The 23,923-nt window shown below is 43.1% G+C and overlaps 1 protein-coding gene across 1 annotated transcript; it reads right to left on the reverse strand.

Moving 5' to 3' along the window:
- Positions 1-241: 241 nt before the first annotated feature.
- Positions 242-10,621, reverse strand: csf1rb (colony stimulating factor 1 receptor, b). The gene is made up of 21 exons (XM_062432621.1): positions 10,615-10,621; positions 10,185-10,457; positions 8,643-8,933; positions 8,401-8,534; positions 6,462-6,621; positions 5,979-6,387; positions 5,686-5,801; positions 5,403-5,511; positions 5,149-5,330; positions 4,767-4,876; positions 4,540-4,666; positions 4,278-4,382; positions 4,076-4,186; positions 3,837-3,996; positions 3,101-3,174; positions 2,817-2,905; positions 2,577-2,699; positions 1,605-1,716; positions 1,403-1,502; positions 1,147-1,273; positions 242-519 (listed from the first exon to the last, which is right to left on the reverse strand). The coding sequence occupies exons 1-21, from the start codon at positions 10,619-10,621 to the stop codon at positions 427-429; spliced, it is 3,012 nt and encodes a 1,003-aa protein (XP_062288605.1). The 3' UTR covers positions 242-426.
- Between the last annotated feature and the right edge of the window lie 13,302 nt (positions 10,622-23,923).

The following is a 23,923-nucleotide window of genomic DNA, read 5'->3' on the forward strand; positions in this document are numbered from 1 at the left end:
ATCATTCTTTGTGTTTAAATGAGATAAAAAACAACTTTAAACTATCAGGTTTTTATTCCCGTGGAAATAAAAATGCAACATGAAGCGTTCAGTGTTCTTTTAGATAATTACAGATGATTTAAAGTGAAAGTAAAGTTTATCTTAATGAAGAGTTTTAAAACAATAACAACAGCATCATGTTGTAATTTAACATTAAAACATTTAGTTTGGTGAAATGACTTTAATCATTTTTACAGTGTAGTCGCTTCAATATTTAAATGTTTGTTTGGTTTGATAAAAATATTTTTATTAAAAATATAAAATGTCAGAAATATGATGAGTTAGCGACGTCGCTGTGATGTCATCAGTCCTGACGACCAATCATTTGATCCGGTATAAAAAACTGAGAAATGTCGATCCAACGAGCGCTCTGATTGGACGAGAGCTTCATGACAGCTGGTAGATGTTCTTCATCGTCGCCTCCTCCTCTTCCTCTTCCTCTTCTTCTTCTCTGCACTCGTCGATGTTCCTGTAGGTCAGCTGAGGACAAACGATGCGTTCAGGTACCGGTAACTCTTTCATTCTGTTCAGGTCAAAATGTCTTTTATTCTTTTCCTAAAATGGCTCAAAACTCACATTAATTAAAATATTTTAATGTTATATTTTTGTCCAGATGTTATAAATGTTGTCTGTGTATATTTGGGATGTGCACTGTAACCAGTCCACCACCAGGGGGCTCCTAACACAAGGGTTAATAGTTATAATGAGCCGTATCTATGGCCATGTGTTTTAGTGAAATGAATAGTTAATAGTTGTAATAGTTGTAATAAGATAGTTATGAGGATGTTATGATGTAGCAGTGAAGACTGATGGTTCTAATGGTTCTGATGGTTCTGATGGTTCTGATGGTTCTGATGGCTCTAATGGTTCTACAATAAACCCAACAGCTCCATAAAGCTCTGCTCATTTTACCTTTACATTAAATACATTTCCATCATTATTGCTATGTTATGTTTTCATGTCTGAGGTAAAATAGGACATGATATAGTGTGATAGATGTTTAGTGGTCTCTCTCTCTGCTCTCTGACACATCAATCAAGGTTTAATCACATTTATTGATCAGTCAGATCAACTACTTATGCTTTCTGATCTCTGATTGGTCCTCACCTGCTCGCTGTGATGTGGTGACGTTTCATTGGATGCTGGGAGGAGCCTGTCGATCAGCTGACCAATCATCTTGAAGGTGGGTCTGTCGGTCGGCTCAAAACTCCAGCAGAGCGTCATCAGCTGATACCTGAGGGTCAAATAACTTTATTAACACACATGGACAGCGCAGGACTCTGTTATATTTAAAATAACTTTATTAACACTCATGGACAGAGCAGGACTCTGTTATATTTAAAATAACTTTATTAACACTCACATCTCTGCCGGAGCGAAGTCTGGCTGAGCCATGTGGCGGCCATCTTTGATCATCTTGTAGAAGTTGGTATCCACGGCAACGTTTGGGTAGGGACTCTTACCTGAAAACACACACACACACACACACACACATACTGTTTCATGCATGTTGGTCCACTCTGACTGTGTTTGTATATTTTGGTGAATATTGTTGCCATGGTTACCCAGAGAGAAGATCTCCCACAGTAAGACTCCGTAGGACCAGACGTCGCTCTGCACGGTGTACACACACTGGAAGATGCTCTCAGGAGCCATCCACTTCACTGGGAGCCGCGCCTGCACACAGGTACACACTCAGGTGTACACACAGGTAATATACACAGGTACACACAGGTACACACACAGGTAATATACACAGGTGTACACACAGGTATATACACAGGTACATACAGGTAATATACACAGGTACACACAGGTACACACTCAGGTACACACAGGTACACACTCAGGTACACACACAGGTACACACACAGGTATATACACAGGTACACACTCAGGTACACACAGGTACACACTCAGGTACACACACAGGTACACACTCAGGTACACACACAGGTATATACACAGGTACACACTCAGGTACACACACAGGTACACACTCAGGTACACACTCAGGTACACACACAGGTATATACACAGGTACACACTCAGGTACACACACAGGTACACACACAGGTATACACAGGTATACACAGGTACACACACAGGTATACACACAGGTACACTGGTATACACAGGTACACACAGGTACACAGGTACACACAGCTACACACAGGTACACACTCAGGTACACACAGGTACACACAGGTAGACACTCAGGTACACACACAGGTACACTCAGGTATACACACAGGTACACTCAGGTACACACAGGTACACACAGGTACACACAGGTATACACAGGTATACACACAGGTACACACAGGTACACACAGGTAATATACACAGGTACACACAGAGGTACACACAGGTGCACACACAGGTGCACACACAGGTACACACACAGGTACACACTCAGGTACACACATAGGTATATACACAGGTACACACACAGGTGCACACACAGGTACACACACAGGTACACACACAGGTACACACACAGGTACACACAGGTACAGAGGTTGTTGTTTACTCACGTTGCCCTGGACGATGTAGTTGTCGTCGTTGCAGATGTCTCTCGCTAAACCGAAGTCACAGATCTTTGCAACACGACGATCAGTCAGCAGCACGTTCCTCGCTGCCACGTCTCTATGGATACACTGACACACACACACACACACACACACAGGTACACAGGTGAGTGTGTGTGTGTGTGTGTGTGTGTGTGTGTGTGTGTGTGTGTGTGTGTGTGTTTGTGTGTGTGTGTGTTTTCTTACATTTCGTGTGGACAGGAAGTCCAGACCCTGAGCCACCTGGTAGGAAAACCTCATGAGGGCACCGACAGACAGACTGTCCTTCTGCACACCTGAGAGACACAGACAGGTGAGTTCATGATGTGTTCAGGTGTATCAGGTGTGTTCAGGTGTATCAGGTGTGTTCAGGTGTGTTCATGGTGCATCAGGTGTGTTCATGGTGTGTTCAGGTGTGTTCATGGTGCATCAGGTGTGTTCATGGTGTGTTCAGGTGTGTTCTGGTATGTTCAGGTGCATCAGGTTGTTACCCAGGTGTTCTTGTCCTGGACTCAGTATCGGTTGCATCTCCTGATACTCTGAACAGCAGGAGATCCCACTGTCACTGCAACACACACACAGTGACATCACAGTTGACATCATAACAGTTGACATCATAACAGGTGACATCATAACAGGTGACATCATAACAGGTGTCGGGTTGTAACGACACTGTCAGGACTATGATTGGCCGTCAGGAATCACTCGAGGGAATCATCAGCCAATTAATCGTTTTCTTTCTACACTGAACTGTTAATGAACCCGATGATTATTGTCTTTGATTCATTAACAGTTTGTAAAACGTATAAAAAATGTTGATTAGAATTAATCGACTTTACTGTAAAAAAAAAAAAAGCAGAAAGTTTGTGCTGATTCATCAATTACTAAAATGTTGATTTTCTTTTAATTGACTCATTTGTTCAATAATTGATTAATTCAGACGTGATGATAAATGATCATATTTCTACATTTGAATTAAACTTTCTATAAATGTGACTAATTAAACTAATTAATGATTAATAATGAACAACTGATCATTTCAAGGATCTCGTCTTGTTATTATCTGTAAAATCATTGTTTGATTTATGTTTAATGTTTAATGCCATTTATTAGACATGATTAAACTCACACAACGTATTAATTTATATAAACATACAGTCACATCCTGCGGTTACCTGTGCAGGTTCTGACTGATTCATTCATATTAAATAGTAAATAATTTCGGACCTCCTGAGCCGGGCGTGCTGGGAGGTCATGTTCTTATAGAAAGCTTCTCCCTCCACTTCATCCACACTCAGAATGGATGCCATGAAGTCGTGAGCGTGTCCCCGCAGGAAGTTGAGCAGGTCGCCATGGCTACAGTACTCAGTGATCATCAGCATGGGACCTGACGAAGAGACGACGTCAGAACAACAAGCTGCCAGCATGAATTAACTGTGATCATTAAGAACGGGGGCCGTCGTCACCTCCTCGGGTGCAGGCGCCCAGCAGGTTGACGATGTTTTCATGGTAACCAAGATGGCTGAGGATCTTCAGCTCTGACATCAGAGCTTCCCTCTCCTCCGAGTGAGCGCTCGCTGTTAACACAAGAGACGAGATTCACAGTGAAGCTCAGGTAACCACAGGTAACATTAAACGGTCACGTTGTCATGACGACGATCGACTGACGTTTCAGCATCTTCACGGCGACTCTGGTGACGTTGTCGTCGGTTCCCAGCCCGTACGCCGTCGCCTCGACCACCTTCCCGAACGCCCCCGAACCCAAAACAGCTCCTGTAGAAACAGATGGAGGGTCAGAGGAAAAACAACCAACCAACCAATCAACAAACCAACCAACCAATCAACCAACCAGCCAACCAATCAACCAACCAGCCAACCAACCAACCAACCAATCAATCTTCAGGTTTAAGGCAGTATGAACTCATCATACCGAGGCGGAGATGGTCGCGGGGGAACTCCCACTTATAGTTGTACGGCAGCTGGGTGGGGTCAACAAAGGTGTAGCTGTTCCCGTCGCTGCTCTCGATGATCTTCCAGCGGATCTCATATTTAGGTTTCTGAGAGAAGAAGAAGAAGAAGGAGGAGAAGAGGGTCAGCAGGGTGACGTGGTGTTGAACGTGGTGTTGAACGTCTGTTCTTCACGTATGAAACACGCACCTGTCTCCACTTGTAGGAGACGACCAATAGGAGCAGGAACAGGAAGGCGGCAGCAGCCAGAGCACCAATCAGAGCGGGCGTGAGGAGCGTGGGCGGTTCCCCTGTAGAGGCTGAACAGTAGAGCAGCTGATAGATCAGAACAGAGCCGACCTGGAGCTCTGAGACGCTTCAGGAGTCAAATCATTCAAAACAAACCCAAAGCTGAGCCTCACAAAAAACACTCAGAACAGGAAGATACCAGAACGCTTTTATTCCTCATCAGCTGAGTGAACAACATGTTTATATTTCATTTAAAGTGACTGATTCTGGATTTATAATAATGTATTGATTATATTCTGTGACATGTTCAGGTTTTTCTAATACAAAACGTTTAGACTCTTACGAAGATTGAAGACTTTACGTGAATGTCCCACGAAGTTATCAGCGACACACTCCACTGTGACATCATCACCAGGTGACAGAGGGAGAGGCAGGTGCTTCCTCACCACCTCCCCCTCCTCCTCCTCCTCCTCCTGTGATGTCACATCAGTAGGGGAGACCTGATAGGTGGACACGTTTCCACACCTGCAGAGGAGGTCATGTTAGTGTCCTGTAGCCCCGCCCTGACCGACAGCTGATTGGCTGGTTAATACGTACGTGTCTCTGAGGCCGGGGCAGGTGAGCCAGAGGACGGAGGGGGGGGGGTAACCCGAGCTGCTGCAGGTCAGACTGCCGTTCTCCAGACTGATGAGAACACTCGGAGAACCTGAAAGAACCCAATTTATTGTCTTTATTTACTGAACACAGAAAAATAAAGACATGAAGAAGCTTTAAAGAAACTACCGACTGAAGCGTCTGCAGACAGGAACGGTTACAGCTGGGAGGAAGAGGAGGAGGAGGAGGAGGAGGAAGAGGAGGAGGAGGAGGAAGATTATCTTACGGTAGATTCGGAGGTCGATGTTCATGGAGCCGCTGAAGAACGAGTTGGAGAAGTGGAACGAGTACCGACCTCTGTCTACCTGACGGACCCGCCGCAGCAGCAGCATGGCCTCCGACCTGCAGCATGAAACATACCACCTTAACTAAGCTTAACGCAACAATACCACCTTAACTAAGCTAAATGCAACAATACCACCTTAACTAAACCAAAACTCACCAGTGAGATTTCGTACATTTTTCGGCAGTGTATTTTAGCTGTTAGTGACGCTAACTTGTAGCCTTTAGCATGCTAACCTGTAGCCGTTAGCGGTGTAGCTCTCCTGATAAACCGTGTTGTTGACGTGTGTTGGTGTCACCCAGCGCTGGTTTCTGATTGGAGGATATGCCTCCATCACAAACGTTAGCATCACGTCTTGGGCTTCGTTAACCTCCGTCTTGCTGCTGCTGCTGATGTTAGTATTTGTGTTCGTGCTAACGTTAGCAACCAGCTCTCCTTCCATCGACATGCTGCTTACGTTAGCATCAAGCTCCCCTTCCATCGACATGCTGCTTACGTTAGCATCACGTTCCCCTTCCATCGACATGCTGCTAACGTTAACAACACGCTCCCCTTCCATCGACATGCTGCTAACGTTAACAACCGAGGCCTCCCTGGTGTTAGCGTTAGCATGTTGCTTCAGGTAGATCTTCAGGTACGGACGATCTGTGAGAACAAGATAACGTTCAGAACAGGATAATTAATCTGTGATGTCATCGTATGTGATGTCATCGTCTTACCCAGAACTCGGAGGTGTGTGGTTGCCGTGCCGACTGCCTCCTTGTTGTCAGCGGTACAGGTGTAGGCTCCGCTGTGAGTCAGACTGACGGAGGCTACAGTCAGCGTTTTGTTGATGTACACATGGTTGTTGACATAGTGACTGCTGGAGGTGATGCTCACCTGGAAACAAACAACCAATCAGCATCATTGATCACTGACCTCTGACCTGTCCCTAACCCTAACCTGCAGTCTGGTTTCTGTGCCTCTGGCTTGGTTCAGATCAGATCTCTCTGGCCGCACACAGTTCGTTCAACTCAAGAACCTGAGATCCGGCTCCTCTCCAGTCTCTAGTGGTGTTCCCCAGGACTCTGTCCTCGGCCGCCTGCTGTTCATTATTTATCTTCTGGCTCTTGGTCACAATCTCAGGAGATTTCATATTCAACTCACTGTTACGCTGATGATACGCAGCTCTATCTCTCCACTAAGTCTACCTCCACTCTGCCACCCACAGCGTTGTCCCACTGCTTACTGGATATTAAATCCTGGTTGTCACTCAACTTTTATTAAACTGAGGTCCTCCTCATCGGTACCAGATTCACCTATCAGGCACAGACCAGGTGGACTCAGAATGCAGAGACAGGGACACAAGGAAGAAGAGTTCTCACGCTGTTTAATCAGTCCAAACTAGTAAAAAAACAGGAAATCCAATTCACAGGGCATAAGTACAAAACTCTGGCCGAAAACTCAGAATCCGACAAACAAAATTGGTCAATAACAATAAACAGACGCTGGCACGTCGACAGAAAGCTGGCACGGAAGGGAAAGAACGCACCACATATATAGACTGGGAGTTAACGAGACACAGGTGTATCACATGAGGGGAAGAGAGGCAATCAACAGGAGGGAAAGAAGCTACACAAGGGAAAACATACACACTTCAAAATAAAACAGGAAGTAGACAAGATACAAAACCTACCAAACAGACATTACAACTACCTCGCCCTGACAGCACCTTAGCAACACTCAACACTTTCTCCATGACCATGAACTATTCCACCTTTCCTCTCCTAAGGGAAAGAGTCTGGGTCTCATCCTGGACAGCACTTTATCCTTCGAAGCCCACATCAATAATGTTACTCTGCATACTTCCATGTACTCCGTCCCTCACTTACACCATCCTACACCATCCTACACCAACCTACACCATCCTACACCATCCTACACCAACCTACACCAACCTGCACCATCCTACACCAACCTACACCAACCTGCACCATCCTATATCTTCCTACACCAACCTGCACCATCCTACACCATCCTACTGCACCATCCTACACCAACCTACACCACCCTACACCAACCTACACCAACCTGCACTACTCTACACCATCCTACACCATCCTTATGCACCATCCTACACAATCCTGCACCATTCTACACAATCCTGCACCATTCTACACCATCTTACACCATCCTACTGCACCATCCTACACCATCCTACTCCATCCTAAACCAAACTGCACCATCCTACACCATCCTACTCCATCCTGCACCATCCTAAACCAAACTGCAGCATCCTTCGCCATCTTATTCCATCCTACACCATCCTACACCATCCATCCTTCTGGTCTAGACCAGAATCAGAACTCTCTCTATAGACCACATCCCTCTTGCCCTATCTGCCCCCCGCCGCAGGAACTCTCCTCCACCAAACATTCACATTTCTGACTCTGTCTCCACCTTTGAATACCGCCTGAAAACGCACATATAGAGTGACATACTCTGTCTCAAACTGACTATGTAATCACATCCATATATATTTATTTATTTATCTTTGTATAATTTTACTAATCAATGTTACCTGATTTAAATTGTTAAAGGCGCCTTTAAATAAAATGCATTATATTATTATTATTATCAAGACACCCAACCTGGATCAGGTGACCTCTGACCCCTCACCTGTTTATCGGGGCTTGTCCAGTCGACGCTGTAGGAGTGGGTGGGGTTACTGGCCAGACAGGTGACCTCAAACCGTTCACCTGCCAGAAGAACCACTTCCTGTTGGCTGACTGACACCAAGGGAGCAGGAAGCCCTGCAGACAGACAGGTAGAGAGACAGACAGGTGACTGTTAGACAGGTAGATAGACAAACAGATAGACAGACAGACAGACGGGTAGAAAGACAGACAGACAGGTCTTACTGGGCAGCACCAGCAGGTGTACAGCTTCGGACTCCACCTGTCTCCCGTCCTTCATCCCACAGCAGGCGTACTGCCCTTTAAACGTTGTCTGCAGCCGGTGGATCAGCGCTCCTCGGTGGGGGTCAAAGGTCACGTTCATACCGGTGGGCAGGACCCCCCCGTCGCTGCCCTTTAATTGGAGGTTCAGGTTAGTGACGGACGGGTCGGTCACTAGACACATGAACAGGAAGTCTTCCCCCTCTTTGAAGGTGGGGGGTTGACTCTTGGGCGTCACGAACATGGTGGAGTGGTCTGACAGAGAAGGGGGTTAAAGGCAGTGTGAAATACCAAAATACAGAAGATTACATGTTGCAGGTAGAGGAGCAGCGGGTAGAGGAGCGGGTAGAGGAGCAGCAGGTAGAGGAGGAGCAGCAAGTAGAGGAGCAGCAGGTAGAGGAGCAGCAGGTAGAGGAGCAGCGGGTAGAGGAGCAGCAGGTAGAGGAGCAGCGGGTAGAGGAGCAGCAGGTAGAGGAGGAGCAGCAGGTAGAGGAGCAGCAGGTAGAGGAGCAGGTAGAGGAGCAGCAGGTAGAGGAGCAGCGGGTAGAGGAGCAGCAGGTAGAGGAGGAGCAGCAGGTAGAGGAGCAGCGGGTAGAGGAGCGGGTAGAGGAGCAGCGGGTAGAGGAGCAGCGGGTAGAGGAGCAGCAGGTAGAGGAGGAGCAGCAGGTAGAGGAGCAGCGGGTAGAGGAGCGGGTAGAGGAGCAGCAGGTAGAGGAGCAGCGGGTAGAGGAGCAGCGGGTAGAGGAGCAGCGGGTAGAGGAGGAGCAGCAGGTAGAGGAGCAGCGGGTAGAGGAGCGGGTAGAGGAGCAGCGGGTAGAGGAGCAGCAGGTAGAGGAGGAGCAGCAGGTAGAGGAGCAGCGGGTAGAGGAGCGGGTAGAGGAGCAGCAGGTAGAGGAGCAGCGGGTAGAGGAGCAGCAGGTAGAGGAGCAGCGGGTAGAGGAGGAGCAGGTAGAGGAGGAGCAGCAGGTAGAGGAGGAGCAGCAGGTAGAGAAGCAGGTAGAGGAGCAGCAGGTAGAGGAGCAGCGGGTAGAGGAGGAGCAGCAGGTAGAGGAGCAGCGGGTAGAGAAGCAGGTAGAGGAGCAGCAGGTAAAGGAGCAGCAGGTAGAGGAGCAGGTAGAGGAGCAGCGGGTAGAGAAGCAGGTAGACGAGCAGCGGGTAGAGGAGCAGCGGGTAGAGAAGCAGGTAGAGGAGCAGCAGGTAGAGGAGCAGGTAGAGAAGCAGCAGGTAAAGGAGCAGCGGGTAGAGAAGCAGGTAGAGGAGCAGCGGGTAGAGAAGCAGGTAGAGGAGCAGCAGGTAGAGGAGCAGCGGGTAGAGAAGCAGGTAGAGGAGCAGCAGGTAGAGGAGCAGCGGGTAGAGGAGCAGGTAGAGGAGCAGCAGGTAAAGGAGCAGCGGGTAGAGGAGCAGCGGGTAGAGGAGGTGTCTTGTGATCAATGAAGTGAAAGCAACAGTGTTGAGTAATGTTTGGGAAGGGCCGTGTCCCCTGGTGCTGCTCCTGGATTTACTCACCTGTGACGTACAGGTGGACCCAGGTGTCCAGGTGCTCCAGGCTGCGGTTGGTGTACCCACAGCGGTACGTCCCAGTGTGTCTGGGCTCCGAGCTTCTGACCTCCAGAGGGTTGGGCAGCTCATTGTTGTACAGGAAGCGGAACGCAGTGACCGACCAGTGGACTGAACCGTTACCATGGCAACTGAGGGTGAAGGCAGAGCCGGGAGTCAGGACCGTCTCAGTTTGATTCGGCAGGAGGTCTGAATTCAGCTGGATAGACGGAGGAGGGGGTTCTGAAACACACAGAGGGACCACATCACAGGTGTAGTATATTCAGACTACTGCTCTCCTCACACACAACAACAACAGATTAGAATTAAAAAGTAAAAAGAGAATAAAATTAAGCTAAATAAAAGATAAAAGAGTTGTTCGTTCATTCATCTTACAAACTGTTCATCCTACATATGGCCGCAGCCAATCCCAGCTGTCATTGTGTGAGAGGCGGAGTATACACCTGGACAGGTGGCCAGCCAATCACAGGGCTCACATGGAGACAAACAACCATTCACACCTACGGGCAATTTAGAGTCTCCAATAACCTGAACTGCATGTTCTTGGTCTGTGGGAGGAAGACGGAGAACCTGGAGAACCTGGAAAGAACCCACAGGCACGAAGAGAACATGTAAACTCCACACAGACCCCAGCCAGCCAGTTGTATTGTTGTGTTGTTGTAGTGTTGTATTGTTGTAGTGTTGTACTGTTGTATTGTTGTAGTGTTGTATTGTTGTATTGTTGTATTATTGTATTGTTGTAGTGTTGTAGTCTTGTACTGTTGTTGTACTGTTGTGTTGTTGTAGTGTTGTATTGTTTTTAAAAAAAAAAAGATTTTCTCTGGCATAGACGCCTTTATTTGAAAGTAGAGAGACAGGAAATTACGGGAGAGAGAGGGGGGTGTGACATGCAGAAGGGTCCGCCGGCCGGGACTCGAACCGGGGTCCACTGCGTACATGGCATGCGCTCTTAACCACTCGACCACCTGCGAGCCCCACTGTTGTATTGTTGTAGTGTTGTATTGTTGTAGTGTTGTATTGTTGTATTGTTGTATTATTGTAGAGTTGTATTGTTGTATTGTTGTATTGTTGTATTATTGTAGAGTTGTATTGTTGTAGTGTTGTATTGTTGTACTGTTGTATTGGTGTACTGTTGTACTGTTGTAGTGTTGTACTGTTGTAGTGTTGTATGGTTGTATTATTGTAGTGTTGTATTGTTGTACTGTTGTATTGTTGTACTGTTGTATTGTTGTACTGTTGTAGTGTTGTACTGTTGTAGTGTTGTACTGTTGTACTGTTGTATTATTGTAGTGTTGTATTGGTGTACTGTTGTACTGTTGTACTGTTGTAGTGTTGTACTGTTGTAGTGTTGTACTGTTGTAGTGTTGTATGGTTGTATTATTGTAGTGTTGTATTGTTGTACTGTTGTATTGTTGTACTGTTGTATTGTTGTACTGTTGTAGTGTTGTACTGTTGTAGTGTTGTACTGTTGTATTATTGTAGTGTTGTATTGTTGTAGTGTTGTACTGTTGTATTGTTGTACTGTTGTAGTGTTGTATTGTTGTATGGTTGTATTATTGTAGTGTTGTATTGTTGTTTTTTTGTATTGTTGTACTGTTGTATTATTGTACTGTTGTAGTGTTGTACTGTTGTACTGTTGTATTATTGTAGTGTTGTACTGTTGTAGTGTTGTATTGTTGTACTGTTGTATTGTTGTAGTGTTGTACTGTTGTATTGTTGTAGTGTTGTATTGTTGTACTGTTGTAGTGTTGTACTGTTGAATTGTTGTACTGTTGTAGTGTTGTACTGTTGTATTGTTGTACTGTTGTAGTGTTGTACTGTTGAATTGTTGTACTGTTGTAGTGTTGTACTGTTGAATTGTTGTACTGTTGTATTGTTGTACTGTTGTATTTTTGTATTGTTGTGCTGTTGTATTATTGTAGTGTTGTATTGTTGTACTGTTGTATTATTGTAGTGTTGTACTGTTGTATTATTGTAGTGTTGTATTGTTGTAGTGTTGTATTGTTGTAGTGTTGTACTGTTGTATTATTGTACTGTTGTATTGTTGTATTGTTGTAGTGTTGTATTGTTGTATTGTTGTAATGTTGTATTGTTGTAGTGTTGTACTGTTGTATTATTGTAGTGTTTTATTGTTATATTATTGTACTGTTGTGTTGTTGTAGTGTTGTACTGTTGTATTATTGTAGTTTTGTATTGTTGTACTGTTGTATTGTTGTATTGTTGTACTGTTGTATTGTTTTATTGGTGTAGTGTTGTACTGTTGTATTATTGTAGTTTTGTATTGTTGTACTGTTGTATTGTTGTAGTGTTGTATTGTTGTACTGTTGTATTGTTGTAGTGTTGTATTGTTGTACTGTTATATTGTTGTAGTGATGTACTGTTGTACTGTTGTATTATTGTACTGTTGTATTATTGTACTGTTTTATTGGTGTATTCTTGTTTTGTTGTATTGTTGTAGTGTTGTAGTGTTGTACTGTTGTACTGTTGTAGTGTTGTATTGTTGTATTGTTGTAGTGTTGTACTGTTGTATTATTGTACTGTTGTATTGTTGTACTGTTGTAGTGTTGTATTGTTGTACTGTTGTATTATTGTACTATTGTACTGTTGTATTGGTGTATTGTTGTATTGGTGTATTGTTGTTTTGTTGTATTGTTGTACTGTTGTATTGTTGTAGTGTTGTACTGTTGTACTGTTGTAGTGTTGTATTGTTGTACTGTTGTATTATTGTACTATTGTACTGTTGTATTGGTGTATTGTTGTACTGTTGTATTGTTGTACTGTTGTGTTGTTGTATTGATGTATTGTTGTACTGTTGTATTGTTGTACTGTTGTGTTGTTGTACTGTTGTATTGTTGTACTATTATATTGTTGTACTGTTGTAGTGTTGTACTGTTGTATTGTTGTACTGTTGTATTGTTGTACTATTATATTGTTGTACTATTGTACTGTTGTATTGGTGTATTGTTGTACTGTTGTATTGTTGTACTGTTGTGTTGTTGTACTGTTGTATTGTTGTACTATTATATTGTTGTACTATTGTACTGTTGTATTGGTGTATTGTTGTACTGTTGTATTGTTGTACTGTTGTGTTGTTGTACTGTTGTATTGTTGTACTATTATATTGTTGTACTATTGTACTGTTGTATTGGTGTATTGTTGTAGTGTTGTTTTGTTGTACTGTTGTATTGTTGTACTGTTGTATTGTTGTAGTGTTGTACTGTTGTATTGTTGTACTGTTGTATTGTTGTAGTGTTGTACTGTTGTATTGTTGTGTTGTTGTACTGTTGTAGTGTTGTACTGTTGTAGTGTTGTATTATTGTACTGTTGTATTGGTGTATTGTTGTAGTGTTGTTTTGTTGTACTGTTGTATTGTTGTAGTGTTGTATTGTTGTACTATTATATTGTTGTACTGTTGTAGTGTTGTATTATTGTACTGTTGTATTGGTGTATTGTTGTAGTGTTGTTTTGTTGTTTTGTTGTACTGTTGTATTGTTGTAGTGTTGTACTGTTGTACTGTTGTTTTGTTGTACTGTTGTATTGTTGTATTGTTGTATTTTTTTATTGTTGTAGTGTTGTTTTGTTGTACTGTTGTATTGTTGTACTGTTGTATTGTTGTAGTGTTGTACTGTTGTATTGTTGTACTGTTGTATTGTTGTAGTGTTGTACTGTTGTATTGTTGTACTGTTGTATTGTTGTAGTGTTGTACTGTTGTATTGTTGTACTGTTGTATTGTTGTAGTGTTGTACTGTTGTATTGTTGTACTGTTGTATTGTTGTGTTGTTGTACTGTTGTAGTGTTGTACTGTTGTAGTGTTGTATTATTGTACTGTTGTATTGGTGTATTGTTGTAGTGTTGTTTTGTTGTACTGTTGTATTGTTGTAGTGTTGTATTGTTGTACTATTATATTGTTGTACTGTTGTAGTGTTGTATTATTGTACTGTTGTATTGTTGTATTGTTGTAGTGTTGTACTGTTGTACTGTTGTTTTGTTGTACTGTTGTATTGTTGTATTGTTGTATTTTTTTATTGTTGTATTGTTGTACTGTTGTACTGTTGTATTGTTGTATTGTTGTATTGTTGTATTGTTCAGGGGTCTGAGAGCCGGCTGGTAGTCCTGTTTCTGACCCTCCTGTGGCGTTTTCCTGACAGCAGCAGTGTACAGACACTGTGCAGTTTAGTTTAGTTTAGTTTAGTTTTTACATTGTAAAGGATCAAGAATGGAACCCTGAGGAACCTCACAGGTTACTGTCAGTTATTCATTATTAACTATTACATTCATGTGATGCATTCAGAAACAAAGTACTCAGTCAATTGTTCAACATGATTTTATTTGAGAGAAGAAGAAGTCAGCTGATTAACATTAAATTCTATCAGTTACAAAAAATGTAATTTATGAAGCAAAATTATTTTATAAAATTAAACAAGGTTTGATTATCAGCATTTGATTGGTTGGCTTAAAAAGAACAGATCAAAGGCTCAGCAGGTGGGAGGCTCTCATTGGCTGGCAGGCTGAACAGGTGTCAGCAGGTGAGAGGCTCTCATTGTCTGGCAGGCTGAACAGGTGTCAGCAGGTGGGAGGCTCTCATTGTCTGGCAGGCTGAACAGGTGTCAGCAGGTGGGAGCTGATGCGAGACGTCTGCAGCAGTAAGGCCTGGTGGTTCTCTACCAGCAGACTCTGGTGCCGAGCCACATTCTGCAGATCCAGGATCTGCTGCGAACCCTGAGACCACATCAGCACACCATCAGCACATAAACCAGACTAAACTAAACCAGACTAGACTAAACCAGACTAAACTAAACCAGACTCAACGAAGACTAAACTAAGACTAAACTAAACCAGACTAAACTAAACCAGACTAAACTAAGACTAAACTAAACCAGACTCAACTAAGACTAAACTAAACCAGACTAAACTAAGACTAAACTAAGACTAAACTAAACCAGACTCAACTAAGACTAAACTAAACCAGACTAAACCAGACTAAACTAAGACTAAACTAAACCAGACTAAACTAAGACTAAACCAGACTAAACTAAGACTAAACCAGACTTAACTAAACTGAGTTTAATCTAATCTAATCTAAATGTACACTAAATCTAATCTAAACTAATCTAAATTGAACCTAAACTGAGTTTAATCTAAGCTGCACCCACCTGAGATTCCAGAGTGCCGAGCAGTCTGATGATCTCCGCCTGTCCTACTGCAGTCTCCTTCTGGACCTGGACCATCTGAGTCAGCAGATCCAGGACCTGCTTCCTCCACGGATCCTCCTGCTGAACCTGAGGGCCGGTAAGGTCTAAGTGGGCGGCGCTGCCCATCGTCATGGCAGCAGGAGGGTTGTCATGGTGATCACCTGCAGTGAAGATGACTGAAGTGAAAACTTCCCATCTTTTACAGGCTCAGTCAACTTCCTCTGACTGTCAAAGTAAAGGTCTGTTTATGTTGATGCCGGCTTTGAAACTACAGAAACTACAAAAACTACAAAAACTACAGAAACTACAAAAACTACAGAAACTACAGACACTACAAAAACTACAGAAACTACAAAAACTACAGAAACTACAAAAACTACAAAAACTACAGAAACTACAGAAACTACTGTAATGTTCCCAAATGTTCTCAAATGTTCCCAAATGTTCTCAAATGTTCCCCAATGAGTGTAATGAGTTGTGATTCAGAGTCAGAAGAACACAAACAGCTGATGGACGTGAAACTAGATTTTAGATTTGAAAGTTGATTTAAAATAAATTCAACATTAACTGTGAAATAAAGTTTCTGTTATATACAGGAAGTCACTACAGATGTTCTGACACATTAAACATCTATCTGTGGCTGTATGATGAGAGCAGAGTAACTGACGCTGCAGTACTCCATGTACACAGGGGGGGGTGGGGGGGATGGGGGGGGGGGGGCAGTGAATCTACAGGATGTATTTTATAAATTAAAGAAGTAGCAGAGCTGCTGGTGGTGAAGATGAGCACGTAACAGTTTGTTTCTGCTGAATCATCAAACAGTCATAATGTTAGAATCAGAGTCAGATGATCAGCAGGATCCTGCAGAGCTGCAGCTACTGAGCCTCAGAGATAAACTCAGGTTCTGATTTATGAGAGATTAACAGATTATTGTTTGTTTTTTATTGAAGCTTCATGTGACAGTTTGAGGATTCACGTCATCGAGTTTCACAATCAGAGCGTTTCTAAAAAACAAGAAGTGAAACTGAGCGTGTTTAACTTCCATCAGCAGTTTGACAGCTCGTCTCCATGACGACTGCAACACGGGAACAAGAAGAAAGTTCAGCAAAACAACCCTGAGCTGGAGATGAGCCGTGTTTATACACACATTCACACATTCACACATTCATACATTCATACATTCACACATTCACACATTCACACATTCATACATTCATACATTCATACATTCATACATTCATACATTCATACATTCACACATTCATACATTCACACATTCATACATTCATACATTCACACATTCACACATTCATACATTCATACATTCACACATTCATACATTCATACATTCACACATTCATACATTCATACATTCACACATTCATGTTCAGCCATCAGGAGAAATTCGTGGTTCAGTATTTATCTAAAGACACATCGACATGTGGGGTTAGGGTCAGAAAACCAGTCAGTATCCAGTGTGACTATCATTTGCCTAACCCTAACCTTTAACCCTAACCTTTAACCCTAACCTTTAACCCTAACCTTTAACCCTAACCTTTAACCCTAACCCTGCTAACACATCTCCTTCACATAGATCAGGTTGGTGATTGTTAACAATATCCAGCAACTTCATACAGACATAGAAGAGGACCAACATTCACCAACCTGATCTACTCTATGTGAAGGAGATGGGTTAGTAGGGTTAGGGTTAGGGTTAAAGGTTAGGGTTAAAGGTTAGGGTTAAAGGTTAAGGTTAGGGTTAAAGGTTAGGGTTAGGCAAATGGTGGTCACATCAGATACTGACTGGTTGTCTGACCCCCCCCCCCCCCAGACCCTCTCAATAAAGCCAAACAGCACATTTCAGAGTGTTGTTATTGTGCAGCCTAACACACACCTGTGTAATATTCCTGCTGTCTAATCAGCATGTTGATATCACACCTGTGAGCTGGATGGATTATCTCACTAACACACATTCAGACAGATGTGTGAATAATATTAGAGAGAAAAAGGTCTTTAGTGTTTATAGACAATGTTTTAGATGTTTGAGTTCAGCTCATGATAAGTGTTGTGTTTATATTTTAGTTAATTATAGAAACACTTCACACTCATCATAGACTGTCTGAGCAGGTTCTAACATCCAGAACCACTGAGAACATCTGGACTCATGGAGAGCTTCATGTCCTGGTGCATTCTGGGAAACATCCGGATTGTGTAACTCAAGAATTTCTGTCGTGTGTCAGAGAGTCAGTGAATCAGAGCTCATGACTTCATCACAGACTCATCCTCTGTTTAAAGAGGTAGAGCTCAAAGTCTGCAGAGTCCTCGACTTTATAGAGCTTTAGACTCACTGACAGAGAAGATGAGTTATATATGTTATAGATATTAAACATGTTATATATATTTAACATGTTATAGATATTAAACATGTTATAGATATTAAACATGTTATAGATATATATATATATGTTATATATATTAAACATGTTATAGATATATATATATATGTTATAGATATTAAACATGTTACACAGTAGAAACAACAGGATTCAGGACTGAAGGACATCATTAAATCATCAGGAATATGTGTTGCAGCTCCTAGTTTAAGCTGCTATAGACTCCTCTCCTCTCTCCCTCTCTCCTTCTCTCCTTCTCTCCTTCTCTCCCTCTCTCCTCCTCTCCTTCTCTCCTTCTCCCCTCCTCTCCCTCTCTCCTTCTCCCCTCCTCTCCTTCTCTCCTTCTCTCCTTCTCTCCTCCTCTCCTTCTCCCCTCCTCTCCTTCTCTCCTTCTCTCCTTCTCTCCTTCTCTCCCTCTCCCTCTCTCCTCCTCTCCTTCTCCCCTCCTCTCCTTCTCTCCTTCTCTCCCTCTCCCTCTCTCCTCCTCTCTCTCAGCGGGTCAGCTGATGTTCTGACAGGTAACAGGTTCTGTTAGAGGTTCTGCTCATGTTGTTGGTTCAGTTTAAACTAAACTAAAGAGTTCAGCTCTGCTCTGTGTGGGAAGAGTCTTAAGATCATTCTGTTGTGATTTGTCGCTTTATAAATAAAGATTCATTCTATTTTAAATCTATTTCATAGTTTTAAAGTATTTTATTATGTTTTAATCTATTTTGTGGTTTTATTGTGTTTTTAACTTTAGTCTCAAACTGTTTCATTTTGAAACTGATGTGAAAACATGAAGATATGAGTTGTGTGTTTTTAGAAAGTTGTGCAGTTAGGAGGTTTCAGAGGGTCGATGTGATGAAACCTCAGCCAGGCAGGAAACACATTTAATACCAGAGACCACACACACACACACACACACACACACACACACACACACACACACACACACACACACACACACACACACACACACACACACACACACACACAGAGAGGGTCTCTCCCACTTCCTTGTCTTACTTCTTCTTTGTTGCAGAGTGGGAGTGGTGGATAGGAACTGGTTACCACGGCAACGTGATTACTACTCTAGTCGTAGTATTTGTAGTATTATTATGTGTGTAGTTGTATTAATGATGTTTAATAGTGATACTGATTATATCATTACAGCAAAGAACCACAACACACAGAGCAGCAACTAAAGACAATGAAATATATAAATATATAAATATATAAATATATAAATATATAAATATATAAATATATAAATATAAATATATAAATATATAAATATATAAATATATAAATATATAAATATAAATATATAAATATAAATATAAATATATAAATATATAAATATATAAATATAAAAATATATAAATATAAAGATATATAAATATATCGAAGGCAGCCTGACAGGATCAACGGGTCCACATGGACCCAGACCAGCCTGAGGATCAACGGGTCCACATGGACCCAGACCAGCCTGAGGATCAACGGGTCAACATGGACCCAGACCAGCCTGAGGATCAACGGGCCAACATGGACCCAGACCAGCCTGAGGATCAACGGGTCCACATGGACCCAGACCAGCCTGAGGATCAACGGGCCAACATGGACCCAGACCAGCCTGAGGATCAACGGGCCAACATGGACCCAGACCAGCCTGAGGATCAACGGGCCAACATGGACCCAGACCAGCCTGAGGATCAACGGGTCCACATGGACCCAGACCAGCCTGAGGATCAACGGGCCAACATGGACCCAGACCAGCCTGAGGATCAACGGGCCAACATGGACCCAGACCAGCCTGAGGATCAACGGGCCAACATGGACCCAGACCAGCCTGAGGATCAACGGGTCAACATGGACCCAGACCAGCCTGAGGATCAACGGGCCAACATGGACCCAGACCAGCCTGAGGATCAACGGGTCCACATGGACCCAGACCAGCCTGAGGATCAACGGGTCAACATGGACCCAGACCAGCCTGAGGATCAACGGGCCAACATGGACCCAGACCAGCCTGAGGATCAACGGGTCCACATGGACCCAGACCAGCCTGAGGATCAACGGGCCAACATGGACCCAGACCAGCCTGAGGATCAACGGGCCAACATGGACCCAGACCAGCCTGAGGATCAACGGGCCAACATGGACCCAGACCAGCCTGAGGATCAACGGGTCAACATGGACCCAGACCAGCCTGAGGATCAACGGGCCAACATGGACCCAGACCAGCCTGAGGATCAACGGGTCAACATGGACCCAGACCAGCCTGAGGATCAACGGGCCAACATGGACCCAGACCAGCCTGAGGATCAACGGGTCCACATGGACCCAGACCAGCTTTAAAAGTGACCAGTGTTAAATCAAACAGAACCGGTGGAGAGAAGCAGGACCGGGCTGGTTTTAGTGATAAATGAAACGTTAGAGTCGTAGAGAAGACGTGATGAAAGCATGAACGGGTTCCTCCAGGTCAGGGGGGGGGGGGGGGGGGGGGGGGGACGGGACCTGTGTTGGGTGGTTCGGTGAAGCATGAAGACGCAGAATAAATGAGACCTAACCCTGAACCTTTGAGGTGGACCAGCTGTAAGTACTGATGGAGAACACAAAGGTTCTAACCCTGAACCTTTGACGTGGACCAGCTTTAGTACTGATGGAGAACACAAAGGTTCTAACCCTGAACCTTTGAGGTGGACCAGCTTTAGTACTGATGGAGAACACAAAGGTTCCCAGACAGTTACACGATGCTGGAAGTCCAGCGAGGTCTGCTGGGTCAAGACCTGCACACCCAGTACTACTGGTACTGGTACTGGTACTAATACTGGTACTGGTACTGGTACTAGTACTAATACTGGTACTGGTACTAATACTGGTACTGGTACTGGTACTAGTACTAATACTGGTACTGGTACTAATACTGGTACTGGTACTGGTACTGACTGTTCAGCACTTTGGTTCAACTGAGGTTGTTTTTAAATATATGTAGTATTATATGCAGTACTATATGCAGTACTATATGCAGTACTATTTGTAGTACTATATGCAGTACTATATGCAGTACTATTTGTAGTACTATATGCAGTACTATATGCAGTACTATATGTAGTACTATATGCAGTACTATTTGTAGTACTATATGCAGTACTATATGCAGTACTATATGCAGTACTATATGTAGTACTATATGCAGTACTATTTGTAGTACTGACTGACACATTAAACGTCAGCAGACGTTAATCAGTAAAAACACTGAATATGTTTGTTAATGTTAATATAAATTAATAATATATTTATATTTATATAAATATACTATTAACAGTTATTAATAATATATTTATATTAATATAAATTAATAATATATTTATATTAATATAAATATATTATTAAGTTATTAATAATATATTTATATTAATATAAATATATTATTAATTTATATTAATATAAATATATTATTAACAGTTATTAATAATATATTAATATTAATATATTAATATAAATATATTAATATAAATATATTATTAACAGTTATTAATAACTTAACACTGATAAACTGTTTATTATTTAATCTAATTTGAGACGTATTAACTAACTTTATGAAGATGAATAAGTTAATAAACATTAAACCAAACAACTAATTACATGTTAATAAACTGATATTTAAAGTTTGTTCATAGTTATAAACTGTTAATAACATTAATGTTTTTATCTTTGTATGAAAACAATAAATATTAAATATTATTAAGTTAGTTTATGAACTAGTTAATGTTGAATAGAAGCAGCGTTATTTATATATATTATATATTATATATTATATATTATATATTATATATTATATATTATATATATATATATTATTAATAATCAGTTAATTAATGTTTCATTATTAAAATGTGATGAAGCTCATAAACACGTTGTTTCCCTTCATGAGTGATTAAAGATAATAAAAGTCTTAATAACATAAACATCAGATAATAAGTCTTAATAACATAAACATCAGATAATAAGTCTTAATAACATAAACATCAGATAATAAGTCTTAATAACATAAACAACAGATAATAAGTCTTAATAACAGCAGTAATAGTTTCTTACCTCCCGCTGAGCAGCAGCTGAGGACGAGCAGCAGCAGCATCAACATCTTCTCTGCTGTTGTTGTTTAAACTGAAGTCAAACTGACTGTGAGACTGAAGGAGCTTCACTTCCTGTTCCCCCCCCCCCCCACCCCCACCCCCCCCCCGTCATTAAGAGGAGGAGTCACCTGTTTCAGTCCCTCTGTGTGAATATATGCTGTAAACTCAGAATGTTTCAACATTAATAATTATTGTTTATTTTTCAGAGATCAGATCAATATTTGGTTTTACTTCCTTTATTCTTCAGACCAGCATCAGTTCTTACAGGCAGCCTGACACACAGTCAGCTGTTTGATCCTGACCCAGTTAAACCAAACAGCTGCTAACCATCATCAGGTTCACATGTAGGATGAATCAGTCGTTAACAGAACCAGAACCAGCTGTGTGAGGAGCAGCCAGACTGATACCAAGGTGGGACGGTTTCATGTCACAGGTCAAAGAAACGGCAACGTTGAGGATCGTAGACGCAGTATTCTGCCGAGTAAAGCTAGTGATGAAAACACATCCAGCTCATTTCCCTTCAGATGGGAAGCTGTCCAGCAGCGCCATGGCTGGGACCCGGCAGCGCCATGGCTGGGACCCGGCAGCGCCATCGCTGGGACCCGGCAGCGCCATGGCTGGGACCCGGCAGCGCCATGGCTGGGACCCGGCAGCGCCATGGCTGGGACCCGGCAGCTCCATCGCTGGGACCCGGCAGCGCCATGGCTGGGACCCGGCAGCTCCATCGCTGGGACCCGGCAGCGCCATGGCTGGGACCCGGCAGCGCCATCGCTGGGACCCGGCAGCGCCATCGCTGGGACCCGGCAGCTCCGTCGCTGGGACCCGGCAGTTCCGTCGCTGGGACCCAGCAGTTCCGTCGCTGGGACCCGGCAGTTCCATCGCTGGGACCCAGCAGTTCCGTCGCTGGGACCCGGCAGCACCATCGCTGGGACCCGGCAGTTCCATCGCTGGGACCCGGCAGCGCCTTCGCTGGGACCCGGCAGTTCCGTCGCTGGGACCCGGCAGCGCCATCGCTCGGACCCGGCAGCTCCGTCGCTGGGACCCGGCAGCGCCGTCGCTGGGTCCTGGGTAGCATCTACTGACCGGAGACGTCTGGACAGAAGTGGTCTTCATGGAAGAGTTGCAGCCAAACCTCTGACATGGAAACAAGGCCAAGAGACTCAACTATGCACCAGAGGAACTGGGGAGCAGAGTAATGGCAGCAGGTTCTCTGGACTGATGACTGCAGCAGAAGGAGAGCGGTACAATGAGTGTCTGCAGGCAGCAGTGAAGCATGGTGGAGGTTCTTCTTTGCATTTCTGTAAATGGAGTTGGAGATTTGGAGATTTGGTCAGGATTAATGGAGTCCTCGATGCTGAGTAACTTATCCATCATGTAACACCACCAGGGAGGCGTATGATTGGCCCTAGAGTCATTCTGCAGCACCCCATGGTGCAGCATGGTCTGGCCCCCACAGAGCCCTGATCTCAGCATCATCCTAACCCTACTGACACATTAAAGGAGTAACAGCTGATCTGAGTTTCTGACTGAATGTTTCATTGTTTGGATGAAATAATTATAATGTTTAAATGTGGTTAATTTACTGATATTTATGGGTTTATGTTAATATGTTGGTAATAAATATAAAAGCAGGAAGTTCTGAGTCTGAAAGCTGAAGCTGCATTCTGTGTTCTGACCAGCAGGGGGCGACATACAAGCAATAATCAGTCTATGGTCCCAGTCACTAGTTTGGCTACATTGGGATTGACAAGTTGTTACCATGGCGATGAGTGAGGTCACCGCTCATCGGTGTAAGAGCTCCACAAACCAGCAGGTGGCGTCACAGCGTCTGATTTATACATTTATGATTTAACTGATGTAACTGAATTAATGATTTATTAATAAAAACAATTTGACTCATAAAATAATAGACAGGAAACTCCTGGATGTGATTTTAAATATTTTTTAATAATATTTTTTCAGTTCAGATGAACATAAGGGTCTGA

This window comes from Scomber scombrus, chromosome 14 (genome assembly GCF_963691925.1).
Source record: "Scomber scombrus chromosome 14, fScoSco1.1, whole genome shotgun sequence".
Lineage (NCBI taxonomy): Eukaryota > Metazoa > Chordata > Actinopteri > Scombriformes > Scombridae > Scomber > Scomber scombrus.